The sequence below is a fragment of the Podarcis bocagei genome (assembly GCF_964188305.1).
Source record: "Podarcis bocagei genome assembly, chromosome: Z".
Lineage (NCBI taxonomy): Eukaryota > Metazoa > Chordata > Lepidosauria > Squamata > Lacertidae > Podarcis > Podarcis bocagei.
The window spans coordinates 15953533-15980778 of NC_138140.1; the positions used below are offsets into that span (position 1 = coordinate 15953533).

Genomic DNA, 27246 nt, shown 5'->3' on the forward strand with positions numbered 1-27246 from the left:
GAAGCAAAGTTCTTAACCCGAGGTAATATTTCTGGGTTAGCGGAGTCTGTAACCTGAAGCATATGTAACCTGAAGCATATGTAACCCAAGGTAATACCTTTGCTTTTCTGGATGGAGGATAATAAAGAGAAGTATGTATGTTTAGAAATTAGCTAGCTGTACAATAGTAGCTCCAGAAGGGTATCTCTTTAAATTTCCAGAGAGGCATATTTCCCTCCTGGTGCTACAGTTCCCAGAGTTCCCTAGGAAAAGGGACTGATTGCTAACACATGCTGGGAATTTTAAGTTTGGAAGGGGAATTGGTGGGTGGGTGTTTCCTAACAACTCTCAGTACCTTTAACAAGGGACAGTTCCCCCAATCCTTTGGGGGGGGGGGCTTGACTGTTTCAAGTGGTATTATGTTGCTTAAGTGTATAGTGTAGATGGGGCCAGATTCTCTGCGAACAGCAATAGCACTCCCATAAAATGTTACGAGACTTTAACTTAATGGTGTGTGTATGTGATATCACACACCAACTGAATCATCTCATTTGGCTAAAGTTCCCTGGAGAAGAGAAGGTGGCTGGACACTGGTGTCGAGAACTAGGGTTAAATGAGCATTCCAAGTAATCAAGATCTCTGTCCTACCACCCTTCAAAACAGGCACAAAACCACCAAGGAGGACGAAGCCTGAGTGAGGCCTTGAAATGAAATCTGAAACAGGCCATGAGGGCCCCATTCCCTCAACCAGGCAAAGGCAGAAGGGATCAGGACTCTGGTATTTATACCAGGCTAGCCAACCCAGAGGATACATTCTGCCAGCCTGGGGTAGAAGGTGCTTCTCAGTTAACCTCCTCCCCTAACGCAGCAGTCAGGGCACTGATAGTGGGCCTGACTGATCTAGATGCTTCAAACAGCTAGCCAATGGTAGGAGCTGGAGTTGTAGGCTGCTATTCCCTTCTGTGCCTGATGAGGACTCTGAAGCCCCAGGGCACATAGTCCATGGCATGAGTTTACTGGCTGAACCCTCTTCCTCTCTCTCCAGCATTACACTCACTGCTGAACTTTTGTTTAAGAGGAGGATACAGCTTCCAGGACCACTGAGCGTGCCATTTTGGCAAGGAATGAATAGATTGTGTCTCATTTTAGAAGCCAGTTCCTAAAGGGTGGTATGTGAGACAACAGGGCCTAGCTGCTGCAATGCTCATTCAAGATTCCTTGTCTTGTTGCACCAAACCAGGGACAGGAACCCAAGGGCCACTTTCTCCTCTGGACAAATGTTCAGGGGCCTTGTGCCAATGGTGGGCAGACAAGGAGTACAAAAAATTGCCTTTGCCTGAGAGCCCTGGGAAGAGGAATTGATTGTTAAACTTCTCTCCGGGAGGGGGAATAGGGTTTTCATAACAACTCTCAGGACCCTTAACAACAAACGGATCCCAGGCTTCTTTGGGGAAGGTCATGGCTGTTTAAAGTGGCATCATAGTGCTTTAAATGTGTGGTGCAGATGTGGCTCTAGTTGCACCTGCAGAATCAGAATGACCGTGCGTGAGGGGTGTGAGTGAATGCAAGTGCGATTTGTGTTGGGAGGCAGCTGGTTTTAATTGCAGGAGAAGAGAGCGAAAACCATGCTGGCGAAGAGCTGTAACCAGAGATGATATATTTGCATACTCATTACGGCTTTGCATGGTGTTGTGCCTTGATCTGCTTAAACTAATAACCTCTTTTGGCAGTGTATCTGCTTCATCAAGTGGACTGGGAACAGGCGGCGACTCGACGCCGGTCGCGGCTGGGTGTAATAAATCCCCCTTCTTAACTTGGCAGCTCCTTAAAACTAAATCCAATATCTTGGCATAATGGCATCTAATAAGCTGAAGCGATCGGTCAAATCCAATTTAAATCCCTTAACCCCCCCCTTTTGGGGGGGGGCGCTACGAAAGGAAAGCTCAACTAGGGTTGGGTTGGACCTGGATGGAAAGTGTTATTTTATAGTTACGCTTTTTTATACATATATAAAAACAAAATTTGGAAATCCTCTTCCAACACTTGTGATCGCTAATTGCAGTTCCAGTTGGAGAGGGCTTTTGTGGTTGGATCCTGCTTGCGGGTTTGCTAGAAGCATCTGGTTGGCCATGTGAGAACTTGAGGCTGGTCTAGATGGGCCTTTGGCTTGATCCAGCAGGACTTTTCTTGTGTTCTTATTTGGCGTTAGGGATTTTTCACCCGCCAGTATAGGTTTCCATGCTGAGGAATGCATGAGCCCCAGATTCTGCAGCTGTTAAAATCCCAAGTTTTGTTGGCATATGGCTGGAGCAAACCTTTAAACAGACAGTGTTCAGGCTGAGACTCGGTATGAAATAAGAAAGCTTCTGTTTATTAAAGAAAGTCCATTTTTTGATAGGAAGTCTCTGGTGCTAGCTAACTAATCAGGAGAAACAAATGAGCCAGTTTGCCCCTCAAGAAGGTATATCCAGGTAGACTTCACAGCTAGAGGTCCAAGAGAAAGTGGAAGAGGGTGCAATGTAACTCATACAACTTGGGCTTCAGCACAGAGATCAAAGGGACAGATACAGGTTAGGACTCACACCTCTGGCTTGGTTCATGTGTAAACTTTTGTTACTTTGGGAACAAGTTCTTTGCTTGCACACACTTCCCCTTTCCTGCTTGGCTTCAAGAGAGTTAATTCCTAGTAAACAATGGTTTTCACTTTGCCTTGCAAAATCTGCTTTAAGTTAGTGTTCAGAAACAAAATGCAAACCATAGCTGCCGGTTCAGATGTAGTGTGTCATTTGTTGAAATCAAGCATGTAGGTGGAGAAGGGAGTTAATGAGCATAGGACTCATTCTTAATATTACACTTTTTTCGTATTTTTCCTGAAGTATGTTATTTAAAGGACTGTGGATATGCATTCTTCATAGTGCATTGGGTTGAAATATCTTTTTATATAACAACTTATGAACATAAGGTCATGCATATATTTATTTGATTTAATTATACAACTTATTGGGAATTGTTGTTCACGGGCCCTTGCTAGCATTTTTGTTTAGCTCTTCCATTTTGTGGGTCTATAGGGGATGTTCTTATTTGAGTTTAGAATTGTTTCCTTCTTTATTGCAATAGCTTTTTGGAGGTTAAGGTTCTCCCCTTTCTCCACACCCCCGCCCCAATTTCCCATAGAGTGCCAAACCCCAGTTTAGTGTAACATCTCCACCGTTGATTGATTGTAATTTGCTCCTGAACACCTTGGATGAATGACAGGATAAACGATAATAAATGCAGTGAACGTAAACCTTTATAAAAACTGAGCTCATCATACATTATTCATTTTCAAAGGACGTTGCTGCTCGTGGATTAGACCTGCCACAGGTTACCTGGATTGTACAGGTAAGTTTTTCTTTCCTTTATTTCCTGTGCATGTGTGTGTTGTGTGATTGATGGGTGGAGGGATCAATCTTCAACATCACGGAAACCTGGTGCAGAGCTCTGGTATGCTCTAGGTTGTGCATCAGGAGTGGGCATCAGGCTTGCTGATTCTACTTAGGCTTTTAGCTAGACCTCTCAAGATCTAAAATCAGCCTCTGGCATAATTATTTCCCAAAGGTCATTTGCTGTGCAGGATGGTTCTTAACAGGAGAAACTGGAAAATTGAGCCTAGGACTTTCTGCATGCAAAGCAAGTGCTCTGTGATTGAGCTACACCTCCTTCCCAAGACAGTGTATTTTGGGGGCGGGGGGCGGGCGGGAATGAAATCCTGAAATCCTGTAGATGTGCTGCCAGTCACCAGCTAGGTGGACCGAATGCTCTGACTCAGTCTAAGGCAGTTTCCTATGCTAGGCATCAGAGCAAGGACATATCCCAGCCAAGCAAAACCGCTCAAATCAGGGCAAGTGAGGGGTGTAGTCTGAGGAGTGTCCAAGGGCAGAGAGGCCTGGGAGGCTGCATTCAGCTTCCCTACCTCTGGCATACAGGCACACACTTGCCCCCATGTATGAGCATGCACATCTCACCAACATACTCTTCTAAACATAAATGCTTTTGCCAGTCCTAACAGCAGGTGTTCCACTGGCCTGTAAATAAGAGAGCAGTGCTTTTCTGCAATCAGATCAAGGGTGGTTTAGAAATTTAATAAATAAATAAAATAAATGCTGCCTCCTTCCCGAATGGTCATGCCTCTTTTCAGGTGCAGGATTGGCTTGCAGGTTGACACCCCCCCCCCATATTAGATGACAGTGTGTTGGAGACCCTGCGGAAGTTGCTGCTTGTCCAGAAGGCTTGGCTCGGTCATCCGGATAAGCCCGAGGAGAGACCTGTGGGAAGCAATTAGATTACTCTCTGTGTGTCTCGGGTGGCCCTGCAGCCTGTCGAAGGCATGCGAGAGGGCACAGGGAAAAATGATGGAACGGGGCTGTTGCTGATCGGTCTTTAGGTTTCTGATGAGGGAATAAGGAAACTGCAGAGTAAGCTCATACAGTGGTACCTCTGGATGCGAACGGGATCCGTTCCGGAGCCCCATTCTCATCCAGAAGCGAACACAACGTGCGCGGGTCGCGATTCGCCACTTTTGCGCACGCGTGTGCCATCACTTTGACCGCAAGCGCAAGTGGTGAAACCTGGAAGTAACACACTCTGTTACTTCTGGGTTGCTGCAGCGTGCAGCCCAAAAATACTTATCCCGAAGCTACTTCAACCCAAGGTATGACTGTACTAGATAGGAACATGGGAATCCGCCTTATTCTAACTCAGGCCCTTGGTCTAGCTAAGTACTGTTTACACTGACTGGCAGCAACACTTCAGAATTTCAAACAAGGGGTCTCTCCCAGCTCTAGCTGGAGATGCCTTTGGGGACTGAACCTGGGACCTTCTGCATGCAAAGCAGATTCTCTGCCACAGAGTCTATGTGGTGCTTTCCAGGAACATAGGAAGCTGCCTTATATGGAGTGAGACCCTTGATCTATCTAGTGCAGTTTTGCCTGTACTGACCAGCAGCAGCTCTCCAGGTTTTCATGCAATCATAAAATCATTGAGTTGGAAGGGATCCTGCAGGTCGTCTAGATTCCAATGCAGGAATCTCAGCTAAAGCATCCATGGCAGATGGCTGTCCAACCTCTGCTTGAAAATCTCAAGTGAAGGAGAGTCCACCACCTTCCAAGGGAGTCCATTCCACTGTTGAACAGCTCTTACTGTCAGAAAGTTCTTCCTGGTGTTTAGTCGGAATGTCCTTTCTTGAAATTTGAATCTATTTGTTCAGGTTCTAGCATCCAGAGCAGCAGAAAACAAGCCTCCATCTTCCATGTGACTGCCCGTTAGATATTTGAAGATGGCTATCTCCTCTCCCCTCAGACTGCGATATCTCCCAGCCCTGCCAGGAGATTTCGGGAATTAAACCTGGAAGTTTCTGTGTGCAGAGCAGATTCTCTGGCACTCAGATACGGACAGTTCCCCCCTCCTCCAAAGAAGGCAATTCAGAAATTAATTTAATAAATATGATGCCGCTACAATATGACACTCACCTTCAGGTGTCATTTGAGTTCTCTACCCTTGATTCCTTTGCTTGCTAATTAAAAGCATAAACTGGAACCTGTTGCAAAAAAGAAGATGTGTGTTTTGAAATGATTTGGGGGGGGGCAGGCAACCCGATCAGTCTGTCTGCGAAACCCGATTCGCACATATGAGTGATTGCCCTGTGTTGTAGTCCATCCTAAGGAATTGACCTTGCATGTGTGAAGCGATTCTGCAAGTGTATGAAATGCAGCTCCCCCCCCCCCGTTTGTCATTTTTTAACATTTTTGAAGTGTGCACTCAGTGTACGGTACATATACGATAGCAGTGTAATGTGTGAATCAGCCATCAAATGCCATGACACTGTAAAGCTAAGCCTATGTAAATGCATCTCTCTGCTGAGTAGCAGGTCTCGGAAAGCTTTAAGCAAGCCAATTACTGTATACTTAAGCCAATATAATTTTAAGGGGAACCAACTCAGGTGCGCTCTCTGGGTTTATTTGTCTCGCGCCTATGGCGAGCAGCTGATGCATATTAAGAAAGGAAGCAAATAGGTCACTGATGCCCCCACCCCCCCTGCATAGAAACAAATTTTGTTTTTTAAAAAAATTGGTGAGAAGACAGCTTGGCCAATGTGTCATATTCATATGTCAAAAAAACCCTTGTTACCACTGTAGCTGTGAATGATGGTTGCGGGGATATGAGGATGATGGGTTCTGATAAGCCATTTCTTTCCTTGGAAAAGGAAGCTGATATGACCTGGGATTTATTTTTCTAAATGACCTCAGACACAGCACTCTCTCTGATAATTAACCACCCATGCAATCTGTTAATTCCTTTTCTTCCCCTCCACTCTCCAAACTTCCTCTTTCTCTCTCTCTCTCTCACATTATTTTTTCTTTTCTTTTTTAAAGTATAATCCTCCAGCTTCGCTTGCCGAATACGTCCACCGTGTTGGGAGGACAGCTCGGATTGGCAGTCACGGGAACAGCCTGCTCATCCTTGCACCTTCAGAGGCGGAATATGTCAACTTCTTGGCTTCTTGCAAGATTAAGTGAGTCACAAACTCCCCCCCCCCCCGCACTCCTCTCCTCTCCAACCAAACTTCCTAGCTAAACCAATAATAAGGTATCTGCACTGCTGTGTCTCATTACAAATGGATGGTAGTTGCTACCTTCTCTTTAGAAGGATGCCTTTAATGACAGCCGAAGTATGATTCTCAAATAGATTTTTTTAAAAAAAAATCATTACAAAAAAAGAATTAATGAAATTCTCAGTTGGTTGGCATCTTTGCGTCTCAGGAGACAATTGAGGAGTGTGCCTTTGGGGGTAAAGGCAAGCAAATGGAACGTTGCAGCACCTGCTGTGGCTGTAGAGACCGATATGGGAGAAATGATGATGATGATGATGATGATGAAAACAGTGCTAGTCCTACTCACAGTAGACCCACTGAAATTGGTGGACATGACTAATGTGGGCCCATTAATTTCAGTGGGGCAATGCAGAGTAGAACTTAGTTAGACACAACCGATTACTTATAATAATTGTTATTGTTATTAATAGTCCATTAATAGAGACCATTGCATGGAAGCGAGAAGGTTTAAAACAACAGGAGAGGTTTGAATAGATTGGGGAGGAAGAAATACTGATTTATTTATTTAATGTTTTAACAAGGAGATATAGTGGAGATGGGTACAACACAGAAACCAACACCAAAAAGCTTACACAACAAAGCTGTTCTCAGTTCCCTTCTAGCTGTACTGAAATCTTGCTTAAGACCACCACATTATTCCTCTCAGTGTTTTTCTATCCATGCCTTATTAAAACCTCTGCCATTGTTTTATACAGTCATACCTCAGGTTGAAGTAGCTTCAGGTTGAGTGTTTTCGGGCTGTGCTCCGCGGCAACCCGGAAGTAACGGAGCACATTACTTCCGGGTTTCGCTGCTTGCGCATGTGCAGATGCTCAAAATGACATCATGCGCGGAAGTGGCAACACGCGCAGACGCAGGTTGCGTTCACTTCAGGATGCGAATGGGGCTCTGGAACGGATCCCGTTTGCAACCAGAGGTACCACTGTACTGCAACTTTTTCCTTCTCATTGTCCTTCCGTCCCTGCTTTACTCAAAGCTCCCCCTCTTCCTTTCCTCAGCTGTCGCATGGGTAAGTGATAAAGTAGTGCTAAAATATCACTTCACTCCTGGTAGCAAATGTTGCCTTCAAGATGAAGTTCCAAATAGAATGTAGTAATTTACAGCAAGTATTTTATTAACAAGCAAACACTCATGTATGCACACCATCCATCACTTAGCCTTCTCTAACTGAACGAGCTTGCTTTTAAGATGCTATTCATCTTAAACTTGTAGGAACATAAATCTGCAGATGTAGGAGAATAGGGAGGTGGTGGTGTGGAAAGGTGGTGGTCTGTTTGCAAGGGGTAAAAGGAGGCAAAGAGGAGGGGGAGAAGGTGCAGATGAAAACGGGGAGTGCAAAGGAGGAGATGCAGAAAAGGACAGCAGGGGAGACGTGCAAATGGGGACAAAGATGAAAATGGAGGTATGAGAGAGGCTGCAGAATAGGAAGAGAAACAGAATAGGAGGTGGCCTCATAATTGAGTAAAAAGTGAAAAGAGTACTCAGTAGTTACAACATGTGGTAGAGGAGGAGACTTGTTGGGTTATGCCTTCTGGATTTGTATGTGTAAAGCTTTTCTGTTGATGGGAGGCCCCATCTTCACTGATACGATAACTTTCCCCCCATCTAAGTGGAACCTGCAACAAAAAGTTGCAGTGCGGTGATTTCCTGTTCAGGGTGCCAGCCAGTCAGCCATGTCCTCTACCACTATAATCCATTCCATCTCCCCAGTTGGTCTAAGTTCCCCATCATTTCCCACCAGGAGTCAGTCACCACAATTTCATGCCCCCTGTGTGTGTTTGGAGGTGGGGGGGGTGGGTTCTTCTTAAATATTTATTGTACTCCTGCAAGTCTTGAGATCTCACCAAGCCTGCTGCTACTTCACTCTTCTTCAAAGATGGTGCTGTTTGGTTCGATAAACTGGCCTAGGATAATCAATTTGCTGTATACTGTATAGGATTAGGTGGTTCAGTAGCTCTAAAGTTTTCCACAATTTCTATAGATAATGCTGGGATTTCATTACTATCAATGGCAGCAATAGTAATAGAGAGGGGTGTGTGAGAGAGTGTAAGATAGCCTGTTGTACAAAGGTGAATTTTTGCATTTGTTGTTCCTCCCACTTTTGCCTCTAGCCCTGTTCGTCATGGGCATGAGGCCTCTGAGAAGTTGCCCAGAATTGAATGTGCCCTTGAGCTGTAAAATTTTCCCACCCCAGTTAGAAAAGGCTCCCAGTATCTCCCAGGAGGACTGGGGGAAATCTTAAGGGGACAGGAGTCAGGACCCCTTTGTTGTGGGACAGGACCTTGGGTTAGTAGAGTGTTTATAAAGTCCTCATTTCAGAATCCATGAGCCTAATTAGGACAGGTAGGTGCTTCTTACTGTGTGATAGTTATCTATGTGGAACTGGATTATCCCTGTGTGTAAGTAAGAAGGGACTGATAGCAGGCTGTGGGCTTAATGGATTACAGATCAGATCCGGATAGACAGTTCCAAGCCCAGGGCAACACGTGGCATCAAATCTAATTGCCCTTTCCGTTCATAAATGGAGCCTGGTGGAAATTTATCCTGACAATTTCAGTGTGGGAAACGAGGCAGAAGAATGGCCATGTGCTGGTCTGGCGCATAAACTATTGTGCTTTGAAAGCAAAGCTGTTCCGCCACCTTCTGAAAGGTTGGTCGCCTGCCTCGTGTCTCTTTTTTCTCATGCCTCTTGTCTCCTTTTTAAACTAATAAGCTTAATGAACTGATGTAACTGACAACAGTAATAATACGATTTGGGCACATTCGTGGCAGATAGCAATTTGCTCTGAGCTAACTAACGCGAACAAATTGCTTTATGTGTCTGACAAGGTGGTCTCTAAGTCCATGAAAGCTTATGCTGTAATAAATTTGTTAGTCTTTTTATTTATTTAGAGCATTTGTGTCCTGCTCTTCAGGTGAAAAGAGTCCCAGCACAATTTACATACAATCAACTAAAACATGATCATTCCCATGCAAAGATTTAAAATCTAAAAGATGCAACACAAAAGGAAAAGGTGATGGAGAGGGAAGAGGAAAAAAGCAAATTTAGGTACTACTTTTGTGGACCAGAGCCCACTTCATCGGATTCATGAAATACTATTATTATTGACAGATACATTGACAGGTACACATGGGTGGAGGGAGAGAAGATGTTAGCAGTGTCATCATGTGGATATATTATACAAGGAACACAAGACTGTCGTAAGTGCTCGTTCTGCTCAGAGTAGGCCCACTGAAATTGATGGACGTGACTAACTTCAATGTGCAACCCACAGACTGTGATAAAGCTTAAATGTACATAAGAACATAGAATGAGCTTTGCTGGATCAGGCCAATGACCCATCTAGTCCAGCATCCTGTTCTCGCAGGGGCTAACAAGATGCCTGTGGGAAACCAGAAAGCAGGACCTGGATAGAAGAACACTTTCTCTCCATGTGGTTTCCAGCAACCGATACTCAGAAGCATTGCTGCCTCCAGCTGTGGAGGCAGAGCATAGCTGTCTTGGTTAGTAGCCGTCAATAGCCTTCTCTTCTATGAATTTGCCCAATGCTTTTTTAAAGCCATCCAAGTTGGTGGCCACCATTCCCTCCTGCAGGAGTAATTCCATAGTTTAACTATGAGCTGCATGAATAAGTTCTTTCTTTCTTTCTAGTACATTTTTGGTAAAATTATATATAGTCATTGCTCAGAAAGCAGCATCGTCGCTTACATACAGGCATTGGTAAACCAATGAATACCTATAGCAGGATTTAAAAACAGATTCAGGCCACAGGTGATGGAACTGAACTTCTCAATAAGCTGTAATTCAGCAGTTTCACACTGGAAACCGCCCTCCCCTTTATCTTGTTCAAGACTGGCTTCTAGCAGCAGAATGTTCTTGCAGGACGAAATGTTAGATAGGAAACTGCTTTACTGAGTCAGACCCTTGCTCCTCCCTCTGGCTCACTTTTGTCTACGCTAGCTGACAGTGGCATCCAACGCCTCTTGTCCCAATATCAATTACAAGATCTTCAGGTGACCATGAAGATGGATAAGAGGCACTTAAGAGACTATCTCTTTAGGTCCAATGCAGAAAGGGATCTAACTGTGATTGCTTCTACCAAGAGCTCACCATGGTTCCCACTTATCAAAATGGAGTATGCCCAAGCCAGATACCTGACAAAGCTCCCACTTGCCCTACTAAGAATCACTTTTACAGAACTACGATTCCAACCGATGCCCTTGGCGGTGTTGGATGGACGGTACAGCAAAGTACATTACGAAGAGAGACTCTGTCTGTGTGGACAACCCTGCGTTGAGGACCTGTGCTAGCTGACAGCAGCTCTTTAGGAGTTCAGACAAGGAGTATTTCTCCCACCTAGAGATGTTGGGGATTGAACTTGGGACCTTCTGCATGCAAAGCGGGTGTTCTACCACTGAGGTGCAGCCCTTCCCCACACAATAGTCTTTATAAAGGGCTGCATTAAATAGGAACATGGGAAGCTGCATTACACTGAACCATACCTTTGGTTCATCTAGCTCAGTTCCTGGGAATCGGGAGTGAGAAAAGGGCTGGTGCCCTTATGCCCTTGCTTGTGGGCTTCCCAGAGGCATCTGATTGCCATTGTGGAAAGACAGTGCTGAACTGAACAGACAATTGGGTTTCATCTCGCAGGGCCCCCTTACATTATTAGGAGTTCATAGCAGAGGCAAGAGACAAAACCAACAATTTTGTGATTCATGGCACAGTCTAACCTGGGGAAGGAAGGCCCACCGAACCTGGCAGGACTGCCCTCTGAGGAAACATGGTCCAGATCCATCATTCCTCACCACTGCGCTAGATCTCAATAACCCCCTTTTGGTTCTTCTTGATTATATTAAGTCATAAAATTAAGATATGAATGGCAGAGCGCTTTTCTTTCTTTTTTTAAAAAAGAGGAAGTGGTGTTTTCCCCACTGCTCTGACACATTTGTGAATGAAAATGTCAAAGCCTTCCCCCCACCTCCCCACTTGACAGTGATTTCCTGGAGATATAAAGATAACACCCCCCTCCCCCAAAATTACTCCTGCTACCCCTGCCATTTCTCTCCTCATGCTTGGCATGCTGCCAGCTTGCAACCTTGCATATAAGCGAACTTCGTTCACTCAGCGGGGAGCACGTCACAGAAAAAGGGGCTGAAGCTGGTGTGTGTGTGTGTGTGTGTGGCTTCATGCCTTCACGGGGATCCGCTTTCTTTTATAAACTTCGTTAGGCAGCTGTTAGGAAATAAAGCAATTGTCTGATGAGCTGTCGGCGAGGAAGCCCCTGTGCTGTTCTTACAACAATGCAATCCTTTTCAACCCGTCTCCCCTGCAACCCCCAAACAACCGCAAGTCTCAATCGAAGGAACCAAGAGAGACATAAGCAAACACACACACACACACACACACACACACACACACACACCAAAAGAAAAATTACACTTTAGAGCTGACTTCCCCTCCACTTTCCTTGTCTATTTCTCCTTTGAAATGTCAGTTTCATTCCATGTGGATGCAAAAGGAAGCTAAATTTTAAAGCTGTGTATGAGAAATCGGGGGGGGGGGGAGAGGCAGGATTGTACAAAATGCTATCATGGTCTTAAGAGAAAGGTTAATGGAAGATAATCCAAGGTTGAGATAACAACTACAAAACCCAGTTGCACTGAGTTGATACCCAGGACACTGGGTGAGGGTTTTATGGATTGGTCTCTTGTTTGCTGCTCTGGGCTCTTTAGGGAGGAAGGGTGAGATAGGAAATGAGTAAATAATAATAATTTTTAAATGATTATTGACTATATGGAATTGTGAACAATTTTGTTTTTCACACATCATTTGCCTCTCATATTATTATGAATCTCTGTAATTTTTTTAAGCCTGCAGGTGCGCCTGCCGTCATTGATGAGCAGCAAACCAACCAAGCTGCCATCAGTGGTGGTTCTTACCCTCTGTAAAATGGATGCAGGGTCTGTCCTCAGAAGGATTGCTGGAAGGAGGAAGGGAAGAGGGGGGATGGCTTGGTGGCTAGCCTGAACTTAAAGCAGGAGTTGTGGGATTCAGCACTAGCAACGCTACAACAATAGCCTCATTTTAAAGACATTCCATCCCTCCTACCCCACAAAAAGGGCAATATTCAGAAACCATAGGTAAACATTTTGGCCGCATTTATGAGGAAGGACTGTAGCTACTTTCCCTACACCTTTCTTTTGGTCCTTCCCATCTGCAATATGGAGATGACAATATTGGTGTGCCTTACAGGCTCGTGGGCATTTTGGATTGTGTGTGTGTGTGTTTATGTGTGAACACATGAACACCAGGGCAAGATGGTTTGATCATATAATGCCAATCCTGACCTGACTGTAATGGCTGCCAGTTAGTTTCTAGGCCCAAGTCAAAGTGCTGGTTTTGACCTATAAAGCCTTAAAACAGCTCAGGAGCTCAGTACCTCAAGAACTGCCTCTCCCCGGACCCCGTGATCATCATCTGAGGCCCTTTCCTTGTGCCCAACCCCCATGAGAGGCCCAGAAGGCGACAACATGATAACAGGCCTTTTCTGTGGTGGCTCCCTATTTGTGGAAGTCTCTCCCCAGGGAAGCTCATCTGGCACCTTCATTAAATAACCTTAAGCACCAGGCAAAAACATTCATCTTCTCCCAAGCCTTTGGCTGATGAAACAATCTATGGCCTCTTAAATGTGTCTGGTGTGTGTGTGAGGGGAAGCTATTGCACCCCCCCCCCCATTATGTAATGTGTTTTTATGTTGTAAACCGCCCTGTGATAATAGATAGATAGATAGAATAAGCACCCGGTATTTTGTGTGAAATACCTGGATGGAGGATAGAGAAAGAGTGTATTTCTATAGAAACTAGCATACTGCGCGGGTGGCGCTGTGGGTAAAACCTCAGCGCCTAGGACTTGCCGATCGCATGGTCGGCGGTTCGAATCCCCGCGGCGGGGTGAGCTCCCGTCGTTTGGTCCCAGCGCCTGCCAACCTAGCAGTTCGAAAGCACCCCTGGGTGCAAGTAGATAAATAGGGACCGCTTACTAGTGGGAAGGTAAACGGCGTTCCGTGTGCTGTGCTGGCTCGCCAGATGCCGCTTCGTCACGCTGGCCACGTGACCCAGAAGTGTCTCCGGACAGCGCTGGCCCCCGGCCTCTTAAGTGAGATGGGCGCACAACCCTAGAGTCTGTCAAGACTGGCCCGTACGGGCAGGGGTACCTTTACCTTTACCTTTAATGTTTATATTTGTTGCTTTCTTACTCATGCCCCCCCACCACCACCACTGGCATGTGGCCCTCAGAAGGTTTCCCAGAAGGGAAATGTGGCCCTCAGGCTGAAAAATGAAGCTACACACCTTCATTATAGCCCAGCAGAACCTGAATGGCATCGCCTTGGGCTACCCTTGATGTAGCGCTATTTTATTTTTAAAGTGCCATTTCCAGACATGATTTAATAAAATATGCGCTAAATAACAAAACATGAGTGATATTTCCATCCCTTGTTTTTCGCCTTCCAGTGTTTCAGAGATGAAGATGGAATCTGTCCTGTCCAGCTTGATGAAAGATGACCGTTTCAAGGGCAGCCAGAGGGGAAATAAGGTGAGTTCTTATGGAAGAGGGAACCCCTCTCTCCCTCCATGTTTCCTTCCTTTCTAGGAAGGAAAGTTTAAATGTTAGCAGTCCTTCCTCCTAGTCACAAGAGGCATTACTTCCTGGGATGCTCAATGAGAATGGACCTAAGATTTGGTCCACCAGCTCTGTTCTTATACTCTTCACTTAAACCTGGGTTTGAGGATTAGGTGAATGACCTGTTCTGGAGGGAGATGGGCCTCTGAAGGACCAGGTACACAGTCTGGGGGTTCTCCTCCTCCTCTTCTTCCTGTTGTTGTTGTTAAACTTATTACCTGTCCTTTACCAGCAGATCCTAGGGCTGGTTACGGCAATTCAAAATTCAGAATTTAAAACAGTCTAAAATGAATTGCAGTCCCAGGAATAAGGTGGGCCCTGAAAGCACACACTTATCAGGTGTCAAAGGCCTGGCAGAGAGGGGCATCTTCAGCATTCATTGAAAGCTGTATGGGAAAGTGGCAGCCACATGTCTGTGGTGAGGAGATTCCACAGAAAAAGTCCTCTGCAATCAGTTCATGGTGAAGAGTGGGATCTAAATTGGACATTTCATCACCTGAGGATGCTACTGTTTGAGGAAGGTATAGCGGGAAAGATTAGTAAATGTCTTCCCTGCTACACACCTTCCTTAAGTGTTTCTACCTGGCTGGAATGTGTCCATGGACTCTAGTAATGCCTTTAGCTTGCCTGGGTGGAGGATTGTGTGTGTGTGTGTGTGTGTGTGTGTGTGTGTGTGTGTGTGTGTGAGAGAGAGAGAGAGAGAGAGAGCGCGAGTCAATTAGCATTTGTTCCTGCACCCACTTTTGCTTCTCTCTCTGCCTACTGCTGGCATGGGGCTGCTAGAAGGTTGCCTAGAATGGAATGTAGCACTTAGGTTGAAAAAGGTTCCCCAACCCTGGTATAAAGCAAACTATTTGCTTGCTCATCTATGGTGAGTCGGAAACTCCGTTTAGGAGATGAGGCTTGGAAAGCATTGCAAAGTGGTTTTTTTCTTTTTGGCCCAAACGACTAGCATCAATACATGTTGCCCATTGTTAGCTACTGGGGATTGCCTTGAACAGCTGTGTTCCAAAGTTGACCTTGACCTTGCAGCAGATCAGAAACTACTTATTATTTCTGCAGAAGGTTCCCTGTCCCTGGTATCCTAGAGCCACCCAGTCAGCATGGAAAGAGACCTTTTTTAGCCACTGAGAAGAAGTTTCCTGGCCCTTTGTGCTAATTAGAGCTGATCAACTTGGAAACTGAGTGTTCTGCCTTCTTCCAGTTCTTTGCGTGCTTCCAGTTTTTTCAGTGTATGAGGCTTTACCGAATGAACCTCATCATAGCTTTCTCTCCTTGCAGAAGTCTTCACTGATGTCCATTATAAATACCCCTTTAGAGTGTGTGTGTGTTTGGACTTCTCTGAGGAGCTGATGGAGGAAAAGATGCCGAAAGCACCTGTAAAATGTATTTTTTATCTTTAGGCACATGAAATATATATGCGGCCGCGTCTGGGTGTGTGAATGTTCACCGGCCTACAAAGAGAATACATTTGATCTGCCTGCACTTTTTCTGCCAGGCTGGGGGAGGCTCCGAGCGGGGGGCACGCTCTGTGTGTGAGAGAGAAGCTTGGAAGGTGCAGGGCAAAAAGTTGCTAAAAACAAAAATCTTCGTTTTGTATGTATCCCTTTAAAAAAAAAAATCAAGAGAGAAGGCATTGCAGTTCTCACCTTGCCTCCTGCCCACCACCAACTGGAAGGAAGATGCCTCCCTTTTATAGTCAGGACAAATAAAGTCCTTCATGCAGCGCATAGTTAAACTATGGAACTCACTGCCACAGGAGGCAGTGATGGCCAACAACTTGGAAGGCTTTAAAAGAGGATTAGACAAATTCATAGTAGAGGACTTTTTAATAAAATAGCGCCAGTCAGTTCCAACAAAACCTGTACATGGTTACATGCTTACTTCAGTCGCATCTAAAAAGAAAAGTTGAGGAGGGACTCTTAATCCAATAACTGAATCATTGAATGTAAGCATGAATGGCTGGAGGTTTTACATTTAATGTCATGTCTGTTTACTTAGCTGATATATAGTGACCACACCTTATCATGATATATATAGCTGTATTATTATGTGAGCCAGTGTGGTGTAGTGGTTAAGAGCGGTGGACTCGTAATCTGGTGAACCGAGTTCGCTTCCCCGCTCTTCCGCATGCAGCTGCTGGGTGACCTTGGGCCAGTCACACTTCTTTGAAGTCTCTCAGCCTCACTCAACTCACAGAGTGTTTGTTGTGGGGGAGGAAGGGAAAGGAGATTGTTAGCCGCTTTGAGACTCCTTCGGGTAGTGATAAAGCGGGATATCAAATCCAAACTACTCCTCCTCCTCCTCTTCTTCTTCTTCTCAGAGTGAATGTATTTATTTTGACCTCTGCCAACCCTTCTGTGTTGCATTAGGTGCTCAGAAACAGCTGAACCCCAAACGCCATCAGAGATGGTCCTTTGGAGTCTTTCCAGTGGGAGGCTATATCTAAACAGGCATCTATCCTAACTTACGGATCACAGCAGGGTATGAATGCAGGGTCCAGCTACAGCAGGGGTGGGGAGACTCAGGTCCAGGGGCCAAGCCACACTCCTTACTGGACCTGCATCAGGTGTTTTTGCCTGGCTGTGTCCTGTGATGTGACCTAGTTCCTTGACAGTCCCTCTTCAGTCTACCTAGATGAAGGACAGATGGGTGAGTGTGTGCAGAAGCTAGCCTGCTGTAGAAAGGTAAATTCTACATTTGCATCTGGCCCGGCCCACCACTAGCATGTGGCCCTCAGAGGGTTGCCCAGAAGGAAAAGTGGTCCTCAGGCCATAACTGGTTTCCCATTCCTGAACTGCAGCTTCCTGACATATGATTTTAAACTGGGGATGGGGAACTGAGGCTCCTCCCAGACTGAGGTTGCTCCACAGCTCCCACCATCCTGGACCACTGGCCAGGCCTCCCCGCAACATCTGAAATTGCCTTTATACTGAGTCAGACCATGGGTCCATCCCATTCAGTGTTGTCTGCATTGACTGGCAGCATCTCTCCAGGGTTTCAGACATGGAGTCTCTCCCAGCCCTACCTGGAGATTGCCAAGGATTGAACCCAGGACCGTCTGTATGCAAAGCAGTTGCTCTCCCATTGCTTTGTGGCCTCTCTCCCCCTTAGGATATATAAAGCTACCTTATATTGAGTGAAACCCTTGGTCCATCTTATTCAGTGTTGGATACATGGGCTGCCAGCCCCTCTGGGGTTTCTGGCAGTCTCTCCCAGCCCTAGCTTGCAACGCCATTGGGGATTGTACCTGGGCTCCTTCTGCATGCAAAGTAGGTGCTCTACCACTGAGCTATGGTGCTTCCTGAACTAAGCTTCTAGTCCTCATGTTTCTGAATTAAAGGCTATTTAATTTGAGTCAGAACCAAATGAACATCTAGTTCGATATTGTATATGTGGACCGGCAGCAATTCTTCAGGGTTTCAGAGATATCGGGGATTGAACTTGGGACATTCTACTTGCAAGGCAAATGTTCTGCCATGAAGCTGTGGCCCTTCCCCTAAACTGCAGGTTCCTGGTCCCTATTGTAGAGGTTCATACCATAATGTGAATACTTGGTGCTTGTGTTAATTTTTCCTGCAGTGTTAAGTGCAGCTTTAGCCAGTATTTCTTTAGGTGTGCGCCTATGATGTGTCAAGCATATACCTGGAAGTTTGAGGTCAAGTGCGAATGCAGCAAAAATGGGGGGGGGGATTTTTGAGGGGGGAGGGTTACAGGTGTGGTCATTGGCTACAACTCTACCCTATTTCCAGGGTGGCAAGTAGTACTTTGTGTGTCTGTGTCCTGCGTATTTTCCCTTTTCAGCTCTGAGTCAGTTTTTAATTTTAGATTTTTCTTCCTTTCCCCAGACCAGCCACCCTGGAAGGCAGAAATCAAAACATGCCCATTAGAGTGCAGTTTTTAAAAATAAAATCGCTCCCGGGGGGGGGGGGATGAGAAGATGTATAAAGAGAATGGTGGAACTGTGTGTTGGCAGGGGGTTGATGCTAGTGGCGTGGGTTTCTTTTTTTAATGTGTTGTATCTCCCCCCGCACTATTTCCTTCTCTTTTCTTTTTTTCCTGTTTGTTTGTCTCTCTCTGACCCCCAAACTTGCTTCTCTACCTGCTTGTACATAGGGGTTTGTGTGTGTGTGTGTGTGTGTATACACCCTTGATGAAATTGTTTTTTAAATAGATATATATAAACAAGTCTTCCTCCCTTCTTTTTCTGGAAAAAGGAGAGATGCCTCATTCTGAAACCTAAAAGGTGGGAAGATTTTTTTGGTGGGGGGGAGAGGGAGAGGAATGGTGTGGAAGGAGAGAGAGAGAGAGAGAGAGAATGAGGAGTCCTTTGTAATATATTGCCATATTATCACTAAATCCCCAGACAGTTGTGGCATAGAAGCAAGTCACCTGTCACTTAAGTTTGAGGTCTCTTTAATTTTCTCCTGGAATTCGCGCCGGGCTGTCTTTAATTTGAGGCCTTTATTGGAATTCGGGAACCTTTCCTGCCTTCCCTGGTGCTCAGATCTATTCTGAGCTCAGATACAGAATGTATACAATAACCATCAGAGGGATTTGGAGAGGGCTGAAGCGCTGTTTATTTAACACTCTGGAGGGATTTTCGGGGTTTATGCCGTCCTCGCTGCCCGCTTTCAATAACGCTTTTGACAACCGTTCTGCCCTTCTCATTAATTTTAAACAGTTAAAACACCGGGAGGGGGGTGAGAGGGGAGGGGGGAAAGTTTTTCATTATTAAAGTGCTTTACTTTTTAATAACAGAGGATTCTGTCCACCGGGGGAAAGGGCAACTCGCTTAATTTCACATTCATATTAAAAAGATGGCAGGAGGGTGACACTCTCTCGCCACCCAGGAGGCTTAAGGAAAGAAAAAAGGTGGATCGGGGTGGTGTGGGCGAAGAGCGAGGGGGGAGCAGGGGGAGAGAAGGAAAGGAAGTTTTTGGCGTTTTACAACAGCTGAGACTTGACTCACTTTAAAAATAATAATTGTATGTCGCTTGTCCACCAGAATGCACAAGGAAGTACATAAATGGACATATATTCATATATATAAATAAAAGAACATTGGGTTGCAACTGGTCCTACTCAAAGTAGACCCATTGAAATCAATATGCATGACCTTTTGTAAAAACCAGTGTGGTGCAGTGCAGGTAGAGTTTTGGACTAGGACCTGGGTTCGGATCATCACTTGGCCATGAAGCTCATGCTGCCTGACCTTTGGCCCATGACCTGTCTATCTCCCAGGGTTGTTGTGGGGATTAAATGGGGTTGGGGGAGAACCATGTACGTCACCTTAAGGTCCTTGGAGGGCGGAAATGGTGAGATATATATCCACTAAACAAGCAAACCATGTTGTGGTTTTGTTGCCGTCAGGAGGTCTGGGAATCCTATGAAATGTAGGCTCGTTATTTTCAGTGAGTCTGCTCTGAGTGGAACTTAGCTGGAGACAACCCATTGTGTGTATGCAGATAAAGGCATAACAGTAACAGTTATAGTAAAAACATTTTTTAAAAAAGTCAGGACCAACACATCATAACTTTAAACAGCTGTTAAAAACAAAGGTTTGCTGGAAAAAAGCACCCTCAACAGGTCACATGGCAGAAGGGGTAAATTATCTGAACCAAGGATGGGAAGATTGTGGCCTTCTAGTAGTTGTTGGACTATAAATCACATCATCCCTGACCGTTGACCATACTGGCTGGGCCTGATGAGAGTTGGAGTCCAGCGCCTGTAGGGACATAGGAAAGAAGGCTGGTCCATTAGGGCAAATGAGGCATTGCCACACCAACCTCAGACTTCTCTCCAACAGCCCCTACCTGCTTGCCTGCCTTCTTACTTCCAGTGCTGGTGGTAGCTCTGCCTGTTAGCTTCTTCCTCCTTAGCCTCAGTGTAGCCCCTTGTAGAATTCAGCAAGGAGGAGAGGATGGGGCTGACCCTGCTTGTCATTGCCTCTGGTTCCTTCTACTGTTGGGCTTTCTGCCCTGCCAGTTCCAATAGGCACCAGCTGCCACAGGTTAGCCACCACTAATTTGAACAGGGCAGATAATTCCACATATGGGGCACTGCCCAAGAGGAGGTGCCCTTTGTATATTTATTCTACTCATGAACTGTCACATTCTGTTTTTAATCACACACACAAACACACACCAGCAGCAGCAGCAGCAGCAGCATATCTTAACACTTCCACCCCTTTAACTCCATATTTTGGTATATATTGCAAGACTTTTTCTCATTGCTAAACAATGTAACCAAGCACCCTTAGGTGTTTGAAATCTGAATTGGTTTTCAGCATTGCATTGTAAACAAAGTAAACACCACACAGAAATTGCCCATTTAAAAGCACACTCATCGAGCCATTGCCACAGAATGTGCTTTTTGGAATATATGGAATTGGAAGTGTCTGAGAGTGTAAAGATTTTTCCACTTTTGGTGAGACCAGCCAGCAACCTGGATTTAGTTGGCACAGTTAATGCAGTCTTCTCACAAACGATGGTTTGCAAATCCAGATCTAGGCTCGGAAATGTGCACTCCCTCCTGAGTAGAAATTTATGCTTAGTTCAGGCAAAATGCAGCCAAGAATCATGCACTTCAAAGTTCTCCTGATAAATCAGTAGGATTTGGGTTGCAATCCTATACCAGTTTACCTAGAAATAAACCCTGCTAAACTCAGTGGGACTTACTTTTAGAGACATGTAAATCAGAATCTGCCTTATATGGCATCAGAATGTTGGTCCATCTACCTCAGTATGGTCTACACTTACCAGTAGCAGCTCTCCAGGGTTTCAGGCAAGGGGGCATTTCCATCCCTACCTTGAAATTCTGGGAGTGAACCTGGAACTGTCTGCATGCAAAGCACAATGTTCTACCACCAAGCTACGACCTTTGAACTGTTAAGCCCCTACTTGGCCATTCCCCATAGCAGTCAATGTGAGCTGTTAAAATTGCGTTCAGCTTTGGTTGAAGCGTGCCTTCCTACAGGAGTAGCCCACTGTCTTTTGCTCAACTTCAACCTCCTTCATCCCCTGGCCATTGGCCATGCCATCTGCCGGGGCTCCTGGGAGATGGAGTCCAAAAACATCTGGAGGGCACTATATTGTCTGTTGTTCCCCAACTATATTGTGAGTGACACACACTTCTGTCTATCATGAGGGATTCATGGAGTGCACCTCTGAGGGTGAAGTCAAACTGCTGGAGAATCACAGCACCTGCTGTGGCTGCAGAGGCCGGTAGCTCATAATTGCTGCCTCACACATTATTTCTGCATCTGTAGCAGTACTGAAGTGACTCTCTGGGGTGCAAGCTTGGGCTGTGTGTATAGATGACAATAACCCCCTCTCAGCCTCACTGATGTGGTCCAAAGGAAAGCGGAGCAATACATTTGACACCAGCTTAGCTGCAGGAGTTGCCGGAAGGAGGCATACAAGATACCATCCAACTGTCTTAGGGACTCAACTCCAGATTTGTGTAGGGTTTCCTCCTTAGCCTTTCCTTCTCCTGAAGATGTCCCACAGGACAGTGGTACAGATTGTTCCTCAGGGTTTCCTCTCAAAGTCTTTCTCATGAATGAGTGTAGTTGCAGGGCAGCGGAAGTTTAGGAACAGAGTTTTTGTTCTCCAAAAACACTAGCATTTTATTAAATGCTTATGTAAGAAAACCATTCAGACAAGATGGAAGCTGCTTAACAATTAGATTGCAAAACCTTTAGCTAAGCCTTCCTTGCACTTGTTTACATAGGGATGTATAAGAGCATGAGAAGAGCCTGCTGGATCAGGCCAGTGGCTGACCGGATGCTTGTCAGAAACCCACAGGCGCAAGGGACTCCCCCTCCTGTGGTTTCCAGCAGCTGGCATACAGAAGCATACTGCCACCGATGGTGGAGGAAGAACATGGAAAGAGCCTTGCTAAACCCTGCCAGAAGGGGTCCCATTCAGTCCAGCATCCTGTTCAAACAGTGGCCACACAGATATGAGAAGCCTGGAAGCGGGACCTGAGCACAGTAGCTCTCTCCCCTCCTGTGGGTTTCTAGCAACTGGGGTTCAGAAGCATTGCCACCTCCAACTGGAGGCAGAGCATGGCCACTGTGGCTAGAAGCCATTGATAGCTTTCTCCTCCATAAATCTGTACCATCCTCTTCAAGCCGCCCAATCCACTAGGCCACTTCAGAGCAGACCCACTGAAATGAACAGTCATCACTAATTTAGGTGCTTTAATTTCAGTGAGTCTGTTCTGAGCAAAACCTCAGTTGGATATGTACTTTCATTTCCTTTTCCTCTTTCTACTTCCATAAGCTTTCTTCCCGTTCCTCTTCTTAACAATACTGGCAGTTGCATTCCAAAAAATGGTGTTGTGGGGGGCACAGGGGAGAGACACAGAGTTAACAGGGAATATGCTACCAATGGCATAAATGCTTATTTAGCAAAGGATTAGAAGATGGGGGGAGGGGAGCCTACCGTCTTTGGTAGATTGGCTTCAAAGATGCTGACAGGTTGCTATGTTATGTAAAATTGCACCATCATCGCATAGATATGGTTAGCGATGCTGAAGGCCATGTAAGTTATTTTGGAAAGGTGGCAGGCGATCTGTGAGGGGGTTTTGCTCTGGAAGAAGAGAAATACGTTGGAAGGTGTGCATCTCGAAGATTGTCAGTGCTGCCCCTAGGATGATCTCAGGAGAAGACTGTAAGAGTGTGTGTGTGTGTGTGTGTGTGTGTGTGTGTGTGTGTAATATTTTTAATTGATTCAGTTGGTATCCCACCCTTCCTCCTGAAGGAGCCTAGGGCAGCAAACACGTCAGTAATATAATTTTTTTTTAAAGCATTCTAAAAACACTTAACAACAGTGATCGCATAATGCCAGGAGCAGTGTATTTCAGCCACTGAATGTCTGGGTGATACAGGAATGCTTTTAGATTCCTCCTCGTCCTGATGGAGACAGGCACATCTTAACAGGGAGGGCATTCCACAAATAGGGAGCAGCCACTGAGAAGGCCCTGCCACAGGTCACCTCTAACCAAGCAGCCCCTAGTGGCGGCACTAGTAACATCATCTCACCTGCCAGTCATACAGACCATGATGGCTCTGTCCAGCCTTCATGGTGTTCCTCTGAAAGCCAGCTGCTGGAAATTGCAGGAGGGGAGAGTTGCTGTTGTACTCAGGCTGTGCTTGTGGGCTTCCCATTGGGGCATCTGTTTGGCCACTATGAGAGGAAGATGTTAGACTAGATTCACCATCGGCCGTATCCAGCAGGTTTTTATGATATTGGGGAAGGGGCTCTTTGTTTTAGACATTTTTGCTGTATGGTTGAATTTGGCTAGCTTCATTCACATCTCAGGAAGGGGAGGGGAGTTGCAACCCCAGAGAGCTTGGTGGCTATCAGTGCAAACTCAAAGATAAGGCAGCACAGGCCCTGAATGTGGCCCTCTGGGTCCCTCTCTGGCCCTCAGGAGTCTCCCCAGGCCACCCCTCCTCTCCCTGGCCCCAAATATCTGAAAGATATTCCTCCCTACTGATACTTTCAGGCATTAAGATCAGCAGAGGGGACCCTCTTTCTTTGTCCCACCACCTTCTTCAGCTTGGGCTGATAATGATAAAAATTGGTTGGCAAGGCAGCCAGCTCATAAAGGTTTTTAAATACTAAATAACTGATCTGTTTTTTCCCTGGAAGTCTGGTAACCTGGAAAGGGTGGCCTCTGCTTGGGACACTTAATATGTGACTTCCTTAATTGGCAAACACTTTTGGTACATTTGATCTGTTTTAATGGATATTTCGTTTCAGTGGTTTTTACTGTTCGTTTCCCCCATCTCTGTCCCCATGACAGAGCGATTCATAAGCTGAATAAACAGAAGTGAAGAACTGGGTATAAAATCTCTTTATTCTTCATTCTTCTTCCCCCGCCCCCACTTTCTTCGTCTGTTATAGAAATTCCACAGCGATGACCCCCAGGAAGTGCGGCGCAGAGCCACGATCTTGCAGACGGAATTCGAGAATTACGTCCACTCTAATGCAGATACTGTTCAGCGGGCCAAAAAAGGTTAGGAGTCTTTTTGTTTTTGATAATCTTAGAATGTAATCCTTTTTTTTAGTTTTAGCAGGAGAAGAGGGGGTGATGGAAAACATTTTTTACTATTTCATCATTGAGTGGTGTTTCTTAAAACATTATTATATTTTATATTCCATCCTTCCTTCTGAAGGAGCCCAGGGCAGCAAGCAGGGTAACAGAGCACAATTAAAACTCCCCAAAACAACCTTCTGAAACCAGCTAAAACCTTCTAATAGGTTTAGGTGAAATGCCATAGTACTAACTCTGTCATAACCAAGCTCAGCTTTCAGCAGCCAACCCTATATAGGGCAAGGACCATAGCTCAATGGTAGAGCATCTGCTTTGGATGCAGAAGGTCTCAGCTGCAGCCCTCAGCATCTCTAGGGCTGAGAGAGCCTTATGTCTGAAATCCTGGAAAGCCACTTCCAGTCAATGCAGAGAACACCGAGCTTGATGGACCAATGGTCTGACAGCTTCCTATGTTCCTAGATGTACACCCTCCCCTCTTCGGCACGAGAATGAATTCCACCCTCTTGCTTTAACCACAGTTAAGCTGAACACTGCAACTATGGTTAGTTGAACACTGCAACTATAGTTAGTTGAAATCAGAAGCAAAATAATATTTTCCTGGGCATCTCGGAAACATCTTTCCATCATGCTACTATGGTTCAGCACAAGGGTAGCTGAACTTTTTGAGCCCAAGAGTGAATCTGCAAACAACACAGTCACAATTTGCACACACAACAACCAATCACAAGAAGCAACATATTCTGTTGGCTGCAAGAGAACACTGCTTTCAGGCCCATTTTCAGCAGGAGGAAGAACCAGGAAGAAACCTTCTAAAATTTGATCCCAAGGCCACTCCCCCCCCCCCTTTTCCTTTTTCTATTCTGCTGTGGAGCAATTGGCACACAACCAGTCTGGAATATGATTTCTCCCCTCACATCCCATTTTACGGACAAGGAAGCAGTGACCCTCCAAATTCTGCAGTCTTCAGGATTTGCTTGGTGGGACTGGGCATAATTGACCAGCAGGCATCTTCTTGGCCACGTTCTACACCATCAACAGTGGCACAAGATATCAAGGGTGGGGGTGGGGAGAGGCTCTTACATTACCAAACCCATATTGGTGCTCGCAGTTTATGCAGTTGAGGGCTCCATAAAGGCAGATGCAATTCTCTTCTTCCGTGCCAGAGCCTGAGCCTTTATGCAATGCTGGATGACTGCAGAGGGAGAGATACCAACCCTGCATTTCCCATGAATATCTTAAACGCTTCCCTTTCTCTCTCCCTCGCCCTCTGTGTTTTCCCAGTTTTGTGTCCCATGCAAAGGTGGCTCCTCCTTGCCCTTCCTCCATCTTTCTTGCTGTCTGCATATGCAGGATTTCCAAACACCGTCTGGCTTCCATAAACCTCCCTCCATTCTTCCTCCTCTGTTGAAGCCAAGGATGGTGAATAATTAACGCGGCAGCTGGCTCTCCTGTTTATGGCAGGAAATCAAACGGAAACGATGCCAAATGCACAGTTCTCTCTCTCTTTCTTAGCCTTCTCTCCCCACCCCAAGCTCTTCGCTTCAATTTATGTTTTGACCTGGTCAATGTTGTTGGTAGCCAGCGTTGCCTCACAGAACCCCTTCCCAAAGGAGCGGCTACTTTTAAAAAATATCTGGCTGTTCATCCTCACTCTGTTCTTTAGGAAGGGCCCATACCTCAGTGGCTAGAGCCAGGATGGAAACCCTTCTTGCAGTCCAAGGGCTGTGTTTCCTCCTGTAGAACTTTTTGGGGGGCATGTGGAGACTTGACCACCACCGTTTTCCTAACTCTCTTTCCCTTGTGGCTGTGGGGGACGCAGGTGGTGCTGTGGTCTAAACCACTGAGCCTCTTGGGCTTGCCGATCGGAAGGTCGGTGGTTCGAATCCACGCAATGGGGTAAGCTCCCGTTGCTCTGTCCCAGCTTCTGCCAACCTAGAAGTTCAAAAGCATGCCAAAAAGTGCAAGTAGATAAATAGGTACCACTCCCTTGGGAGGTAAACTGTGTTTCCGTGCGCTGCTCTGGTTTCGGTATTCCATTGTGCCAGAAGCGGCTTAGTCATGCTGGCCACATGATCCGGAAAAACTGTCTACGGACAAACACCGGCTCCCTCAGCCTGTAAAGATAGATGAGCGCCGCAACCCCAGAGTCATCTGCAACTGGACTTAACTGTCAGGGTACTTTTTAGAGCATCTGCTTTGCCCACAGAAGGCCCCAGAGTTCAATCACCAGCATCTCCAGATGGTTGAGAACTCTTGTCTGAAATCCTGGGGAGCTGCTGCCGGTCAGTGTAGACAGTGCTGAGCTAGATGGACTAGTGGCCTGACTGTGAAGGACCTTCCTACATTCCTGTTTGAAGCACCATGGCTTCATTGCAGAGCACCTGCTTTGCATGCAGAAGGTCCTGGTTTCAGTCCAGGTAGGACTGGGAGAAACCTCCTGTTTGAGAGTTGCTGGAGAGCTGCTGCCGGTCAGTGTAGACAACACTGAGCTGTATGAACCAATGGGCTGACTCCGTATAAAGCACTGGGAATTGTGTGGGCAGATTTAAAATGGCAGGCACTGTGATTCTCCCAACGGTCTGACTTAACCCCCAGAGGCGCACTCCATTGTCTTTCAAGACAGACGGATGCCAACAAGTAAAAGGGGGGAGGGGAAGAAGAAGAAGAAGAAACCCAAAAGATTGATCATACTCGTTTTAGCATGGATTGGGAATGTGCAAAATCAACAAACTTACTCCAAACCTTGATGACAAATTGACAATTTCAACTGCTTTTCATACATTTGATTTTTACATGCCCAAAGATAATATGCAAAGTTATGCATTACAGTGGTACCTTGGGTTAAGTACTTAATTCGTTCTGGAGG

The 27246-nt window shown here is 45.8% G+C and overlaps 1 protein-coding gene across 2 annotated transcripts in view; it reads left to right on the plus strand.

Annotated features, from left to right (window-relative positions):
* DDX31 (DEAD-box helicase 31) overlaps window positions 1–27246 on the plus strand; it is a 64264-nt gene that overhangs the window by 21686 nt on the left and 15332 nt on the right. For both annotated transcript variants that reach the window (XM_081179203.1, XM_081179202.1), the window contains exons 15-18: window positions 3310–3360; window positions 6390–6529; window positions 14144–14225; window positions 24230–24341. In XM_081179203.1, coding sequence (XP_081035329.1) covers window positions 3310–3360; window positions 6390–6529; window positions 14144–14225; window positions 24230–24341 — 385 coding nt within the window. The remainder of the gene's footprint in view (window positions 1–3309; window positions 3361–6389; window positions 6530–14143; window positions 14226–24229; window positions 24342–27246) is intronic.